The sequence below is a fragment of the Cyprinus carpio genome, chromosome A1, assembly GCF_018340385.1.
Source record: "Cyprinus carpio isolate SPL01 chromosome A1, ASM1834038v1, whole genome shotgun sequence".
In the NCBI taxonomy this organism is placed as follows: domain Eukaryota; kingdom Metazoa; phylum Chordata; class Actinopteri; order Cypriniformes; family Cyprinidae; genus Cyprinus; species Cyprinus carpio.
Genome location: NC_056572.1, coordinates 6,647,407 through 6,664,289, shown reverse-complemented (window position 1 = coordinate 6,664,289; position 16,883 = coordinate 6,647,407). Strand labels below are relative to the sequence as shown.

Here is a 16,883-nt window from a genome sequence, read left to right as displayed (position 1 = left end):
GCCTTACCAGTAAATCACAAACGACTGGACAAGTAATGTATATTCATTGGTTAAAAAAGATTAAATGAATTATCATATATCCACTGCTAGATAGAAGTTAGACTAAATTAGGAAATTGTATATTCATACTTAAGCACAAAGGACAACAGACCAGAGAAAACAAGTCTTTAATAAACAAAAAAATCTAACATAAATTTAAGAATAACAATAATGTGCTCTTTGAGCAAAATCAGTTTTAACAAGACTTTAAAAACCACAATACAGCATCACATTTTTCAGTGCTATTATTGGTTCAATACAGATACACCAGCTAACACATAACAAACTGACAACATTTAAGTAAAACAGCATTTACTGTCACCCCCCCCCCCCAATCTGAATAAAGTCAGCAATCTTACATACATCGCCCACATTTGTGGAGATTCACAGTACTTTTTATATCAATCAGAGGTGTACCTTAAATGCACACAATGGCTTAATAATGTAATATGTGTATTTATCTACAATGAAAAGTAAATGACGATTGGTAAATCCCTGATCCTCATTTAAAGTTGATCATTCAACACAAGGCACTTTTGGAGTGTGAAGACTAAACTTTTGAATTTGTCCCTTATTTGAAGGCTTAGCTCCTAGAAGTCAAAAGAACATGATCTTAGCAGAATAAAAGTGTGAAAATCACAAAACCATAATGATCCATCGTCCATGATCCATGTTCTTCTCTGTCTAGTCATTATTGCCGATATACAATGTTACATTTTTTTGTTTCAATTCCACTTTAAATTGCTCAGATGAGAGAAAAAACCAAATAGTACAAAAAAAAAAGACTAAATGGATGACTAAATCAAGTCATTAGCACTGAACTGAATTTTTTTTTCTCAGAGGCTTTGAAGGAGACACAATGATATCATCAGAGTCGTCTGAGTCGATGGTCTTTGGATTTTCTTTGCCTGGTTGATGTTGTTGGATCTTCAGGTCTGATTAATAACAACAAAATCATAAATTGTATTACATTATATAGGTTAATGATTATACTGTATGCATAATGGTAGTTTATCGGAGATTATTTAAAGATATACTGTCTTAGACACTATACAATTCAAAAGTTTTGGAATCAATAAGACTCAAGAATTTTTGAAAGAAATCTCTTTTGCTTTCCTGCAATTGCTTGATCAAAAATACAGCAAAAACAGCAATATTGTGAAATATTATTACTATTTAAAACCAAATTTTAGAATTGTAATATATTGTAATATGTCATTTATTCCTGAGCATCATTACTCCAGTCTTCAGTGTCACATGATCCTTCAGAAATCATTTAAATATGCTGATTTGGTGCCCAAGTAATATTTCTTATTATTAACAATGTTGAAAACAGTTGTGCTGCTGAATATTATATTTGAAAACCATGATATATTTTTCAGGATATTTATTTAAAACACAAATCTTTTCAAACATTATAAATGTCTTTCTTTTGGTCAATTTAATGCATCCTTTCAGAAAAGAAAAAAAAAATCTTACTAAAACTAAATTTTAAGTAGTTTAATAAGAATTAGTTATCCTGTATATAAACAGTTATTGATCTGTTGTCATGTAGCTTATCATTATAATCAGGATTTAATTCCTCAGCAGTCTTCTCACTATTATTCTGAGTTACACCTAGAAGAATATAAGGAAAAGCCTCCACTACAAGTCACAGTGGTCAGTACAAGACATCATAAGGACAGCCAGGTCTGAGTCTTTGGTTTTAAACCTGAAAACCAACAAAGTCTTAACGATCCTAGATTAACAAACAGGAAAATTAGCAGTATGAGGTCATATTGGTTTCAATAAGAAATGATTAAAGATGAATGATCACCTGAGGTTTGTGTTTTGTTAGTAAACATGGCTTGTGAGGAGCCTCTGGGCAGCAGTGGAGGGGTGGAGAGATACGGCTTTTTCTGATGTATGGAAGACGTCACTGCAGACACCCTGCAATGTCAAGTCAACACGGGGCTCTAAGGAGACCACCTGGCCATGCATGCAACCGTATTTATACAAACCAACTGTTGTGACTGCATACTTGCATTCTCCAAACAGAACAATCATCTGTGCAAGGTTTATTTTTTGAATGCAATACACATAATATAAATATGCAAATATGCAATTATATAAATATGGAAAAGTGGAAAAATATTTCATTGTGTAGTGTATGTAGTATTTGAGTGTAGTAATTTAGTGTATACACTATCTATATCACCTGTCCATCGTCAGAGTGCTGCGTTTGAGATGAGCCCTAAAGACAGACTGCAGCAGAGTCACTTCCTCTTCCTGTACAGCCTGAGTCTTCATATCTGACTGGCTCTGAGACACATAGTCAAAAGAGTTTTTTGAGATTTAGTTTTTTGTCCATTTCATAAAGTACTGTAATTATTGCAATGGAATTGAGAAACATTTCTGTCAGGAGGGTTAAGCACAAGGAATTATTATTTTTGGTCCATAATAAGTACCAATAATTCTATGTAACATCATCTAAATTAACAATATATACACTACCCTAAATTAGATTGGGGTTGGTAAGATTTTTTTATGTTTTGGAAAATTTTGCTCAACAAACATTAAAAATACAATAAAAACAGTAATATTGTGAAATATTATTACAATATAAAATATCAGTTTTCTATTTTAATATATTTTAAAATGTAGTTTATTCCTCTGATGGCAAAGCTGAATCATCATCACCAAAACCCCAACCTTCAACATGACCCTTCAGAAATCATTCTAATATGCTGATTTAGTGCTCAAGAAACATGTTATTATTATCAATTTTGAAAACTGTTTGAAACCATGATCATTTTTTTCTTGCTGAATAGAAGGTTAAAAAAAAACAATTTATTTGAAAAAAAAAAGACAAACAATTAGAAAATTTATCAGATTAAATGATAATTACAAAATATTTTCATATTTCCAATGTACGCAGATATCACTAAATTAATGTCAGTCAAAATAAAAAACAGAGCAAATAGTCATGGAGAAACTTTTGGGATCTCTGAAAAGCCCTGAATGTGCTCTGTACAAGACATCCAGACTGTGACATGTGAGGTCTAAAATATAATGTCTACTACAGAGACAAATACTCCATAGCTGGGTCTCATATATATAAATATATATATATATATAGTATATATATATATATATATATATATATATATATATATATATATAACAACATATTATGCTCATTAAAAAAAATATGTAAAATAAAAAACACCACAAAAGATTTGACTAACTTAAGCACAGCAACAACATACTGTATTATGCTAATTAAAAAAATAAATATGTATAATAAAACATCCCATCAAATGGTCACAAGTAGTTACCATGGCAACAGGGACGGTGCTTGGGTCTGCTTGCCTCCGTCCATCTAACTGCTTCTGTCTGATTAGATGCCCTCTGAGACAGGACTGTAAAAGAACTAGATCCTAAGAGACGGAGAAGAAGAATAAGGAGGAAATGAATAATCTACATTCACTGTGGTTGTAAAGTAAATGTCGATGTGTTGTACCAACCCGTGTTCGGTGGGAGCGCCAGTGTGTCTGGATGAGCTTAGCTGCTCTGTTCTTCTCTTTCGGCAAGACTGCTGACGATGACAATGGATCTGTGAGTGTTAATGACAAAGAACCGTCCTGAACCTGTGAGATGAGAAATGAGTTGCTGTCTGCACTTGAATGAACTGTGCGTGTACATTGTTAAAGAAAGATTTCGAAAGTACTACCTGACTTGGATCTTGTACTAATCTGAGTTTTCTCTCCTCCTCTAGTTTCTCTTTCAAACAGTTGATTTGTATGGTCAGTGCACCCATCTCCTGCCTGTAAAAAAAACATGTCATATAAACTGACTTTACTTACTTTCTTAATACTAATTAAGAATAATTAAATTATTCTATAATTTATAATATGTTCATATTCATCATAATTCACCAATGCATGGTATTCTAGAAAAACTTTTGCATGCCCTCATTATTTTTTATTACAAACCTCTGTGTTTGCATCAGTCTCTCATGCTCTCTGATTTGTTCCTTCAGCACGTTTTTGACCTCTTTCAGACTCTTCTCCTTCTCAGCAGACAACTGCTTTATCTCCTCACTGATAAGACAAGACATACATATTTTCAATCAGAATTGCTTTAAAATAGGTTGAACATTTCAGAAAAAGTAATGAATAAGAAATCAGAAATTTCTAAGAAAATAGAAATATTTCTGAATCTATTTCAAATGAATTATTCATCAAATAAGTTTCTACAAAAATATTACGCAGCACAACTTTTTAATTTTTTTACTTTAGTTATAAAATTAATAAAATAAATAAAATTCTATAATATAAAACGTTTCTTCAACACCAAATCAGAAAATTAGAGTGGTTTCTGAAGGATCACATGATACTCACTCTTTCTGGGTTAGTTTTCCCTCTAGTTTCTTTTTCTCTTCTTCAAGTTTCTTAACTGTTTCCCTCAAATGTGCTTCATTCTCTGTAATCACAGATGGCTCCATCTCTGTGTTGACAGAATCACTCTGATTGGCCGATTCTGATTGAATGCCTTTATTGTCTGGGCTTTTCAGTGAGTCTGATGCTTTGGTGATCTGCTCGACTCTCTGAAAAAATGAGACAAATAAACTACATTCACATGTACATTCTACAAGTAATGTTTAATGTAACATATGCATACATACATACATGCATGTACATGTATATTTGTATATACATAAATACATAGGTTATATATATAACCTTTTCAAGCTCCAGGATTCGTCGCACAAGTCTCTGTTTACTCCAATCCATATAACCTGCAAACATAAAAATACGATAGATACATCACATGACTGAATTCAGTCTTTGGTGCAGGAAATACTAAATATTTTATTTAAACTTTATTTTTTTAACACATTTAAGCTAGGAAACCACCCGGGCGGTTGGCTAAACCAGTTAAACCCCAAATTAGACAGATTAGGAGACCAGTTAAGACCAGTTAACCATCTTAGGCTGGTTTAAGCGAGTTTTTTCAGCAGCTGTCCATAATAAATGACGTTTGCTGAAATCGATTTTTCCAGTTCTACTGCAGATGTAAGTTAAGATGTGCTTTTGTAAATGTAAGTACCCTTGGCCCGGCACACAGGGCTCTCTGTCATGTTCATCTCTTCCTGTGTCAATTCTTTTTTGAGTTCCTGGTTCTCGTTCTCAAGGTGTTGAACAGTGTTTGTGAGTTTCAGAACCGTTGCACTAAGAGTCTTGTTTTGCCGCCTGATGTTTTTGCTCTCTGTCTTATTACTGGACAGAGAAAAAGAGAGTGAGAGAAAGACTAAATAAAAACACAAGAGGGACCATCAAATTACAAAATGAACAATGTTTGTACCTTCTTTCAGTTGACTCTAAAAGTGCTCTCAATCTTTGAACCTAAGAGAATGAAAAACATATTAACCGAGAAAAAAAAAGTTATAATGAAATACATTAAGTTTTATATAAAATCACACATGATACCTCTTCAAAATAGGTTTCTACTGTGATCTTCATTTCCTGCATGTTGGTGGTTTTGAGGTCACTCTGAAGCTGACTGTAATGGCAAACACACATTTATCAGTTTACATACAACCTACACTGGGGTCCAAGTCTTTATCGACATAAAAACTGAAAAAAACAAGTGGAAATTTAAATGGAAAATTCATGACTTTCACAAGAATGTTAATTATCCAGCATTCAATGGAAGCAAAAATATTTGAAAGCCTGTAAAAAGAAGTTTAAAATTAGCTTATTTCATTGGTGAATTAGTGCTATATTATTTAAATGACCATTCAAAAATCCTAAAACTTCCTAGAAATGTTATTTTCAGGTTAAATTAAATAATTTTAATGTCTATTAAGATTTCTGGACTCTTAGCCTGCAACTCTTATGCTGAAGTGCTGTGACATTTATTCATGCTGCATTGATTCACCATAACCAGATGAATTGCATGACTATAAAATATAAATGAACCTTAAGGCATTCTCTTTTTCTTTGCACTGCTGCTCCAATCGTAGAATCCTCTGTTTCAGTCCGTTAATGATCTGGCATGTTCAAAAAGAGAGAAATACATTTTTAATTTTATATCATACATTAAATGAAGAATCATTGATCTGATGTTTTGTGAGCTGTTTATAATGGCATACTCACCGATCTAGGATCAGTCTTTCGGTCCACTAAACCTCTAGCATACTCTGGGTCCTATATGATCAACACAAAAATAATTATTTAGCAATAAACAGTTTTTATAAATAAGCTTTGAGTGAACCGCTTCAGTTTTCACTACGTTCAAACTTTTGAGGTCAGTAATATTTTTTACAAGTTTTTTTTGCCCCTTATGCTTACAAAGGCTGCAGTAAAAACAGTTATAACAGTAATAATGTGAAATACTCATTTATCTACTCATTTACACAGAAAGGTGACTTGCTCATCACCTTCGTTGGATCCAACAGCTGCTCGATTTGTCTGTCTTTCTTAGCGTTTTCTTCTTCGAGACGTCGTAGCTTGGCTTTCATCTTGTCCGATTCAGTCTTTTGGGATTGGATGGTCTGAGAAAATGGAGAGCAAACACATGGGTACATGAAATTACAGTGGGCATAACTCCACTTCAAATAGGAAAGCTACATTCTAAGACAGGAAAGCACATCTTAATATATAAAACTGTGCAGTACTAAAAAATACATCTTAAGAACCATTTCCTCCACTTGCATTGTGGGTAATATTAGCCCAAAAACCTTGCATAGATATATTTCCTTAAATCCAGAAAAAATAATAGACCATCCAGGAAGATTTGGCGTACTATTTTTAGCAAATTATAATTTGGGACATCATACACATATAGGATGGATAGTATGACAGTTGGGAATAAGCCCAATGCTGTCTGATGTAATCAAAATTCTAAAAACACATCCTCAAAAACACTTATACGTCATCGATTGAGTGTGCGAGAGGTGAACGTCACCTTTTTTAGATCAATTATTTCATCATACATATCCTCCTTCTCTTTGTAGTCTGGGGTCCCTGGAACATAACCTGATGAAAGAATTGCAAAAATAACAACATGGTGACAAAAATAAAAATAAAAATAATAATAACTGTTATGTGAACAAGTCAGGTTTATATACTGAGTTTTATCTCACCGTTGGATGCAGAGCGGGAATATTTTGGCTTTTTCATTCCTAAGGCCTCCTTCAAGTATTCGGGTGTGCTGGTCTGTGTGACACTGTAATCCGCTCCTTTTGGAGACTTTGGCAATGTTCCTGAAGCAAAGAAAATTGAACCTTGTGAAGCCTCATATAGATTTTTTTTTTAAATGGAATGGCTTATTTAAACTTTAGATAAAGTATTTTTTTAATTAAAAAAAAAAAGCTTGCATATGTGTTGTAGGTTTTGTATCATATTTAATATATCAGACTTTTATTACTCATATATTATTATATAAAAGAATATGGAGCTCACACTTGACATCAAGATTTTATTCAGAGGCCCAAACAGAGCCAAATATCCAATTTGGTGCGGTTGCTGTTGTTTATAAAATAATAGTCTTATAACGTAAGCATATTTAGAATATTTTTATTTTATTTATTTTTTTATAACAGATATTTAAACGCTTTATTATGAAAGCCCTGTAGTTTTAAATTGTGGGGGCAAAACAAAAATAAAGCAATACAATGATAGTTGAGAGATGCACAAATAAAAGTTCCTTGCAGCCAGACGTCCTTCGGTGTACCAGCCGGATCTTATAACGTAAGCATATTTAGAATATTTTTATTTTATTTATTTTTTTAAAAAGGGACAGACCTTGTCCATCATTCTGTAAGTGCAGCCAGACGTCCTTCGGTGTACCAGCCGGAGGGGTTTTACAGTTTTGGAGCTGTGTCCCTTTCACCGTCCTCCACGATGCTACTGGAGTTCTCTTCAGATGCAAGCTTGCACTGTTCAGGTATGGTGACCCTTTATTTAAATAAAATGATTTATTATTTTAAAGGCATTTTTGCTGTGTATGTAGTTGCATTAAGTACTCTACAATGAAATAAGCAAATACTGCAATTTCCACATTTTTACGATGCCGCGTTGATAGACCAATGCACAGAAAGAGTGGTAGCATTTGTGTTGCAGGCATTAAAACTCAACATAATCTTAAACTTACTAGGAGAAGGAGGCGGTCTGCCTGAAACTTTCTTTTTTCTTAATTTCTGAAAAGAAAACCAACAATTTGACACTTGAATATAATACCTTTTTTAGACAAAGATTCAAAGGTTCAAGAATGAAAGAGCTTCAGAACTAAGGAGGCCTAAAATCTGTAAATAAATAAATAAATAAATAAATAAAAATGATCTATCTCACCTTTTCAGTGTCGGACACATAGCTGCTACACAGACTGTCCTCTGCCGAAAACAAATGATATATACATTAAAATAAAATAAAAATACTGCCAAGTGATATCAAATGGTAATACTATTCAACGTTAATATAACCTATTACTAAATGATGATAACTATATTCATATATGATATTTACATAACTTTTTGTACGAGGTTGTATCCCAAGACATTATCACAGTACATCTTCAAAAAACATAGTATTGCATGGTAATTTTTGTTAGTTACAGTCCAGAACATCTATGAAAACTGTCAGTGTACTTACCAGATCCTCTACCTCCTCTTCAGTGACAATATCTCCGGCTACTACAGACATTATAGCCTATCTGATGGCCTTTTTTATTTTATCATCACCTTTTACAAACACTAAAACCATAATACTTTCTCATTCAGTATGATATATTGGAAGCACGACCTGTTATGAGTATTATGATGCAGCAGGAAGTCTTAATTTTCTCATTTCGAAGATTCGCAGCAATCCTAATCTAAAACAGTATTAAGGAGCACTGAAAATGGTAACTAAGGGGTGTTAAGAAGTTCCCAAGATGCAGCTGTTTCCTGATGTCGCCGTTAAGAAAAGCAGTAGATCCTACGTCGATATTGAGTGTGAACGCTATAGAGTCCGCGCAGTAATATTGCTGAGCGTCGTTTCGCGTCTCTCTTCGCTGTACGGGTGTAATGTGCATTATTGTCGTCTAGCAACCGAAAATGTTCAACATGACAATAGTCAGCAAATGAAACGTGCTCATGTGCGTCAGCTCTGCGCAACACTTGCGCACAGTGTGCTTGAGCGCTCGCCTGTTTGAATCCATGCCTGCGTCCCAGTGTGCATACTATCCATCCTAAATCCTATGTGATATTAGAATTTTTCTAAAAATACTATTTAGGGCAGATAGGCTGGATAGTATGCATATTGGGACGCAGGGTATCATTTTAAAAGTTGTCTTTAGTAAATTAGATATGTTATCGCTTAAACTATTTGATTAGACTAAGAAGCAATAGATGCTTTATGTGTCATTTATGTCAAAATGTAGATTACTTGGGAAAAAAAACTAGCTACTCAAAAAATCTGACATTTCTCTGAATTTACTAGGTATGTGTTTATATGATTTACTAGGTATGTTTGTTTTGTACTATAAAGGTTTGATAACATTACTTCCAATTTTCAAATAAAAATATTGTCATGTAGAGTTTCTTCTGAAGTTAAAACACTGGTATTGTGTCGTCTAAAAATGAATATAACCACTCCAAAAAAAACATATTATAGAAAAATAATAATAATAAAATCATCAGTAGTTTACATAATAAAAACAAAAAAAAAAAAAATAAAAACAAAAAAACCATCAGTAGTTTACAGAATAAAACTGAAAAAAAATTCATCATACTCAAACACATGACTATACATTTTAAATCCAGAGAAACTGAGAATTTATATGTATGTATGTATACACATACACACACATACAGAATTTGTCTTTATCCACACGTAATTTCTGGCACAGTATCATGAAAATAAAAAAAGTAAGCTTTTCAATATGGCTGATTGTTTTTTTTTATTTTTATTTTTTATTTTTTTTAAATATTTCTCCCAGACAATAAAGTATCTGACATACTAATTAATCAAATTTAATTAAAGGGGGGGGGGGGGGGGGAAAAAGTCACATGCTTCAAGATGACAGCGATAGTCCAGTCATTAAAATAATGTTACAGAAACAGGAAATGGTGAACAGCTGCAGCACTGCAGGGGATATAATCCTGCTGTTTTATTTTGATATCTAATGGTAACTGTGGGGGAAAAAAGCAGTATCTTTGACCTTGTGTTGGTCATTTAGTACTGCCGCATTACATTATGATGATGGACATCTCATAGATGGATTTGGCTGGGGGATTACATGAATGTATTAAAAGTCACCTTTTACAATCTCTCCAATAATTTATCTAAAACAATTATTTATTCAAACAAGAGGCTATTCTGTCGATGGAATTGTGACAGTGGTGTATGAATGTGTGACCTGAGTCACCCTCTCTGCTTGTCTTATCAAGCAGCTCCTTTGCAAAGCTTTTAAAGTCTGTTCAAATACCCTAAATCTTTCACCAGGCCACTCTCATCATTATAACCCAGTTATATAAGCTTTCCAGCTTGCCTTCCAAGAGGCTGTGATGTTTTTTTAAAGAGGTCCTATCCTCTTAAGGTGATTAATGGCAACATGTGTGTTTTGAGGGATGCAAAGAGAAGGGGCGGAAAAGAGCAACGTGAGAGAGAGAGAGAAAGAGAGAGGGAGGGAGAGATGAGACTGTTATCTGGTCTGTTGGTGTTGGTCTATACAGTCAGACTTCAAGCGTGAAGAGGGCAGTTGAGGTGCGAACAAAGGTCTATTGGGGACTGCAAAGTGAAGACAGTTTCCTACACATCAACAATCTGGTAAGTGAAGAGAAAACAATCTTATACCATTTCATTCAAGAAAAACAAACATTGTATTTTCATGTGAGCTTGTGCATTTGATGGAGAGAAAAGTTGTACATTCATGTCATAAACTACTACTGAAAAAGTATTGCTTCTTAGAATTAATGTTTCACTGGAGACTTTTTTAAATCACAAGCGCAAAGAAATATATTATATATATATATATATATATATATATATATATATATATATATATATATATATATATATATTGATTTCACTGCTATGTTCAAAACAATGTTGAATTTGTTTATATATCATAGATATAGCTGTATGTGAATTATAATATTAATCTCTTGTCTTTGTTTCGCGGGCCAGTGCATATCAGAGTTAAATCAAAACTTGAGGATCACCTGAAATCACCCATTGCCCCAGTGACAAGGTAACAAATCCTATTTTCACAAAGAGCTTACAGACCCTAATTACACACCGAGACGTGAGACAGAGATTTTATTGACATTTAAGACACCTATGTAGAGTAAACATATAATTTGGAAATACAACAAATAGAAACAAATCATGTTAAGAGATGCTGAATGACAAAATCACAACTTATGTTTTTGCATGTATCTATCAGCAAGTCTTATGCACAATTATTATAAACCATCTCACTCTTATTTACACACACACACACACACACACACACACACACAAAATATAAATAAATCAAATAAAATAGCCATAGTCGCTCATTTCAAGCATATAGCTGATGTGAAATAGGTCACTTTGTTCTACAGAAGATTAAAACGCTTCAGTAAAACCATATTGGGGATGATTCTAAATCCATCACAATATTCCCTCTATGTTTTTAGTGATTTGCATGAGCATTATATAATACAAAATGGATATTGAATTTTCAGTTAATCAGCCACAGTCATCTAAAATGGGAAATCATCCTCTAATGTCCAGAGTAAAAATAACTGACTATAGCAAATAACAGATACACATATTATTATTGTAATTTATTCATGTGATTTATTCTTCCGGTATCACACGATCCTTTCAGGATATTTTGATTAATAGAAAGTTCAAAAGAACAGCAATTATTTGAAATAGAAATCTTTTGGAACGCTAAAAATGTCTTTACTGTCATTTTTGCTCAATTTGATGCTACTTTTAAATGATACTAAATATATTTAATAAAATGATTAAAATGCATACAGTACAGTGTTCTGTGTTAGTTAATATTCAACTAATTGCATGCAAAAATGCAACATGGGTTGAGCAATATGAACCTCAAGAAATTATGCCATTCTAGTTTTTCTTAGAGCTTTTCATCAATTTCACCCACCTTAAAGTCAATGAATAATTTGCACACTGTTAACTGAAGGTTTTGTGCATTTGCTGTCAGGTGCAAAAATGCATCTGGGACAGCAAAACCCCGTGGTGGATGGCCTATCGTTAAAGGAGCTGGGGGACAGTGTGCTGTTGGAGATAGAGCCTCGAAGGAAGGGACTGCCATTCCTCAAGCATGTGGAGTATCGTATTGTTAGCAAGGTTTGTAAACTCAAACTCAGTTTGTATTTATAATACTTAAATCACACATTTTTAACTCCCTCTCTCTCTATACACAAACAAATCTGTATTTATGTACAGTATAGAGAGGATTAGTATAAAAATTCCTAAAGAATGCTACAATTCCTAAATGCCATTCTGTATTCCTTAAACACTATTAACCACTCCATCCCTTTTACATAGTGTTTCCAGATCCCGGTTCAGCGCAGGTACAGCGATTTTGAGGTGTTCCATGGTCTGCTGCTGCAAAAGTTCATCTACAGGATGGTCCCGCCTCTGCCCCCCAAACGCATACTTAAAGGCGGTGAGATTTGAACAAACTCTCTGCAAATGACTTTGTTTCTTAAATCTACACTCTTATGTAACTAAACCTCTCTACTCTTTCTCAGTTTTGAACTCAATCTCAGACCGAGAGTTTAATGATAGTCGCCGCCGTGGTCTTCAAAGGTTCATGACCTTGGTGATCAGACATCCAGTCCTAGCAGGAGATGAGTTGGTCAGCATCTTTCTGTCAGCAAGCAGCGCAGTAAGTGCTGCAAACCAGTAGATGGCAGTAAAATTAATTAATATTTTGCCTAAATCATGAAAATTGTAGTTTGTTTCAAAATTGAATGAAATAGGGTTCATCACATTTCATCCTTTTTCGTGTCACAGGATGTTCAAAACATGCTGCGTGATGCGTATAAAAAAACAGGTGATGAGTTTCTGACCTCCCAAATGGCCTTGCACGGCAAGGTAGGTAAAAGCTAACAAACACATGAATTTAAAATACCATATTCTTTGAAAAACCATGTTAATAATATCACAGTATTGGTATTTATATATCAAAGAACCAGTTTATCTGTGTATCACCGCAGTACCTTTTAAAAATAAACTAACACGCAAAATGAACATTGCGTGTCATTTCGAGTGTACATACCTGAGGACATACAGACCCACGCTGCCACTAATCGAGAGGTCATTGCAAATATCCACAGCAGTTTCAACAAACTCAGAGATGTAGCTGAGCGGATGGCTCAGCGCTCACGGGAAAACTCAACCGATCTGCTTATGTTTGGCAAAGACCTGAGGTGAGCACTTCAGAATTCATCATTAATTATAATATATAATTATACCATTTAATCAAATATAACCATCATGTGTCAAATAAAACACACACACACACACACACACACACACACACTAACACACACACACAAACACACACAACATATACTATATATATATATATATATATACCATGTATATATAATATTAATGATAATAATGTATATATATATATTAATAATCAGATGATGATGAATTGTAAAATAATACAAATGTAATGAAAACAGTAATTTTAAAAGTGTGGCCACACAGAGTATAAACTCTTTATATAAGGTCTAGATGATGAAAGACTGAAATGTAAAATAAAACTACAAATGTACATGACTTAAATCAGTAAAATCAATGTGGGTGGTTTGTAACAAGTGTGGCCACAATGACAGTAGATGCAATTTTTTTAGTGATCTTAATATGATGATCTGTTGATATGAAGGTTAACATTAAATTATGAAAGACTTAATATTTGTAATTAAACTATTAGGAGAAGTGTCTATTTTTTTTTTTTTTTTATCAGTAAATATCATTATAAGAAACTTAAAAAATCAGTAAAGCTGATCAATTTATTTATGTGGGCTTCAAATTTAATCATGGGTGGTTAAAAGTTTTGTAACATAATTAATTCATAAGTTTATTTGCACAAATCATTACAAAGCAACTGACAGTATGATGTTTCACAATGTTTATTTTATCAGTGGTGATATTTCATATAATATATATGATATATATGATTGTTATTAATGTATTCTGATTTGTTATTAATATTCTGATTTTTTAAAATATATTTTGTATTATAACAATTACTTAAATTAATTATTATTTTTATAACTTTTTTTAAATTATATTTTTATTTATTTTTTTTATTAATAAAAAATGTCTTTATAGCTTTTATTAATTTCTATTTTCAGTTTTATTTATTCAAGTTGAAACTTAAAAAATGACTAAATGTAATGTAAATGTATATATATATATATATATTATATATTTAAATTAATGTTTTATGGTTTTATCTTTAGTTTTAGTTAAAAATAATAACCCTGATATGTAATATTGAAAATATGACAGTCCGTGTGGACAATTCCGAGGTTATTACTTGACTCTTCAACAGTGAACTGGGCTCAGACACATCAGACCTGCCAGTGAATGCCACAATGAGCAAAGCATGGAAAACACAGAGGAAGTCGCTTGTAGAGCTGTCAGGAGAATTTGGTCTTCTTGCCAACAAAGCTGCACACCAGGTATAAAAACATGATCATTATTGAGCATTAGTCTAATCACAAACACCACTACAAAAATGACTGAAACTATGCACATCACTGAACTGTACTGAATGTATGAACAAAAAGCCTTTAAGACACCCACAATATTATGACTATCATTTCCATTTCTGGGGACATTTTGCTCTGGTTGAAAGGAAGGTAAACTTAATATTTCAAATGCCTTCTTATACACCAGGGCAGCAGAGAGGAGGATGAGGTGGTGGAGAAACTCAATCTTCTCCTTGAACAGCTGCAGTCGTATAAAGTGAGTACTGTCTGTACACAACTTTTCATATCAATTTTGTATTAATACGAAATATAATGAATATAATGTATGTGTATAGGACTTGTGTGATCGTCATGACAGCGGTGTGTTACTAGAGCATCAGAGAGCATTTGAGAAGCGCAGCGGGCCTGTGGCTACACACTTAAAGTACCAGAACAGCTTTGAGCAGGCAGAGTCTCGACTCACACAGGTAATACATAGCAAATACACCAACATACAAACTATACACATTCTTTAATGTGTAACACAAATCATTTTTAAATGTAGTTTTACATTTAAATATGTTCATTTTCTAACAGAAAAGTATGTAAACACAGACAATCAAGGTGCATACACTGGGCCACGTGGTTTGGGGGTAATTGTAACACACAAGTATTTTGGATGCAATTAATCACGATTAATTGTTTGACAGCACTACTTTTAACCAATATGTATAAATATATACATATTTAAGCAATAGCACACACTACACACAGTAGTGGCCTTTTATTCCCGAATGAATCGTGTTGAGTGAATCGGTTCATTGAATGATTCAAATGTGGCGAAAGACGCCACCTGCTGGCTGTCTGATATTATTCTATGCCTGAATATTATTCTGTCTTCCTACAGCAGGAGAACACAATTATCACCATGGAGATGAGGAGATATTTCTCCCTTTTGTGTCTGCATCAAGAAACCCAGCTGGTCTTCACCTATCTGCCACTTGTGACTTCAATACTGGGGACATTTGTCCACTCACAAATACAAGGGCACAAAGAGGTGCGTTTCTAATAACACACCAACTCTATTAATACTTCAACTGATAATTTTAGCGCTATTTACGCTGTGGGAATTGTGTAATTTCATTCCTCAGATGGGTGATGTGTGGGGTGACCTTCATCCAAAACTGAAGGATCTATTTGAAAGTGCTAATGAAGCCTCCTCTCGCTCTTCTTCTCAAACACACACCTCCAGAGGACAGAAGACCTGTGCCATCATTGGCCCTGCATAACCAGGACAGCAAATATGAGAAAAACTCACAGGCTTTTCTCAGTACCCAATAACTCTGTGTACTGCTTCATGCCTTGTGTTTTCCTTCTCTTGACTGTACATGCTTAAACACCTTTCTTTTAACACTTTTCCACAGTGGCCTCAAAACATATTTGAACATACAAAGCACAACTAAACATTTCATTAGATACAAAATTTAAAACTGTATGCTAATAAATGATGCAACTAACTACATTTTTGTTAACCATTTTTGCACATACTTTTAATCAGGATTATTGTAGTTAACTAAAACAAAACAAAACAAAAACATTTTCTTTGTCTGAAATAAAATAAATTTGAACTGAAACAGAATAAAATCTATAAAAAATAAATGTGGAAAAACTTAGCCTTATTTTATTTCAGCTACAACATTTCTCAATTTCATTTGGTTTTACTTGATTTACTAAAATAACTAATAAAATAAAACAAATAAAAACTATACAGACATCTTTAAAATGACAAAGCACACAACAATATAATACTAAAACTTAACAGAAAATCTATATAAAAAATCACAATATTTAAAAAATATTATTCAGAATATTATTTAAAAACTATCATAGTATCTCAGTGATACTGAAGTATCTGGTCCTTGCAATATTTGACAACGAGAACGTCAAAATAAATTTGATAAGATTTTGTGGGGTTATGCTATTTTTATTTAAATTAAATAAACTTGGTTTGGTATTTTTTTAAAGCAGTGATATTCAGACATTTATTATTACATCTTAAGTGTCCAAATAAATTTTGAGGCCACTGAATATCAAGAAAATATTATTATTTTAAAAAATGTAGACACCCTTTGAGAGCAAGATCTCT

General features: G+C 33.1%; 2 protein-coding genes across 3 annotated transcripts; one reads left to right on the top strand and one right to left on the bottom strand.

The window, feature by feature from the left end:
* Nucleotides 1-205: 205 nt before the first annotated feature.
* On the bottom strand, nt 206-9,177 carry iqce (IQ motif containing E). Its single transcript, XM_042728383.1, has 21 exons — nt 8,677-9,177; nt 8,376-8,421; nt 8,179-8,224; nt 7,830-7,982; nt 7,169-7,288; nt 6,991-7,061; nt 6,464-6,577; nt 6,180-6,230; nt 6,003-6,073; nt 5,511-5,583; nt 5,386-5,426; nt 5,131-5,300; nt 4,764-4,819; nt 4,422-4,627; nt 4,014-4,121; nt 3,752-3,845; nt 3,546-3,668; nt 3,357-3,458; nt 2,237-2,340; nt 1,856-1,968; nt 206-974 (listed from the first exon to the last, which is right to left on the bottom strand). Exons 1-21 carry the CDS (start codon nt 8,724-8,726, stop codon nt 850-852), a joined length of 2,037 nt encoding a protein of 678 aa, XP_042584317.1. The 5' UTR covers nt 8,727-9,177; the 3' UTR covers nt 206-849.
* A 1,534-nt stretch (nt 9,178-10,711) lies between these two features.
* snx8b (sorting nexin 8b) lies at nt 10,712-16,705 on the top strand. Of its 2 annotated transcripts, XM_042760598.1 has the most exons (12): nt 10,725-10,832; nt 11,193-11,256; nt 12,226-12,371; nt 12,573-12,693; nt 12,779-12,915; nt 13,044-13,124; nt 13,299-13,459; nt 14,599-14,728; nt 14,946-15,014; nt 15,094-15,225; nt 15,645-15,794; nt 15,889-16,705. In XM_042760598.1, the coding sequence occupies exons 3-12, from the start codon at nt 12,234-12,236 to the stop codon at nt 16,024-16,026; spliced, it is 1,257 nt and encodes a 418-aa protein (XP_042616532.1). In that variant the 5' UTR covers nt 10,725-10,832; nt 11,193-11,256; nt 12,226-12,233; the 3' UTR covers nt 16,027-16,705. The 2 variants fall into 2 exon arrangements, with proteins under 2 accessions (XP_042617234.1, XP_042616532.1); XM_042761300.1 differs by lacking the exon at nt 11,193-11,256 and having other exon boundaries at nt 10,712-10,832.
* The last annotated feature ends 178 nt before the right edge of the window (nt 16,706-16,883 follow it).

Excerpts from the sequence above, each read along its gene's own strand:
- snx8b (XM_042761300.1), top strand. The coding sequence starts at position 12,234 with ATGCATCTGGGACAGCAAAACCCCGTGGTGGATGGCCTATCGTTAAAG. Across the intron at positions 12,916-13,043 it reads TTCTGTCAGCAAGCAGCGCA|GATGTTCAAAACATGCTGCG; the intron begins GTAAGTGCTGCA and ends TTCGTGTCACAG. Across the intron at positions 13,125-13,298 it reads AAATGGCCTTGCACGGCAAG|GTGTACATACCTGAGGACAT; the intron begins GTAGGTAAAAGC and ends GTGTCATTTCGA.
- iqce (XM_042728383.1), bottom strand. The coding sequence starts at position 8,726 with ATGTCTGTAGTAGCCGGAGATATTGTCACTGAAGAGGAGGTAGAGGAT. Across the intron at positions 4,628-4,763 it reads GAATCCTGGAGCTTGAAAAG|AGAGTCGAGCAGATCACCAA; the intron begins GTTATATATATA and ends TCATTTTTTCAG. Across the intron at positions 3,459-3,545 it reads GGCGCTCCCACCGAACACGG|GATCTAGTTCTTTTACAGTC; the intron begins GTTGGTACAACA and ends TCCGTCTCTTAG.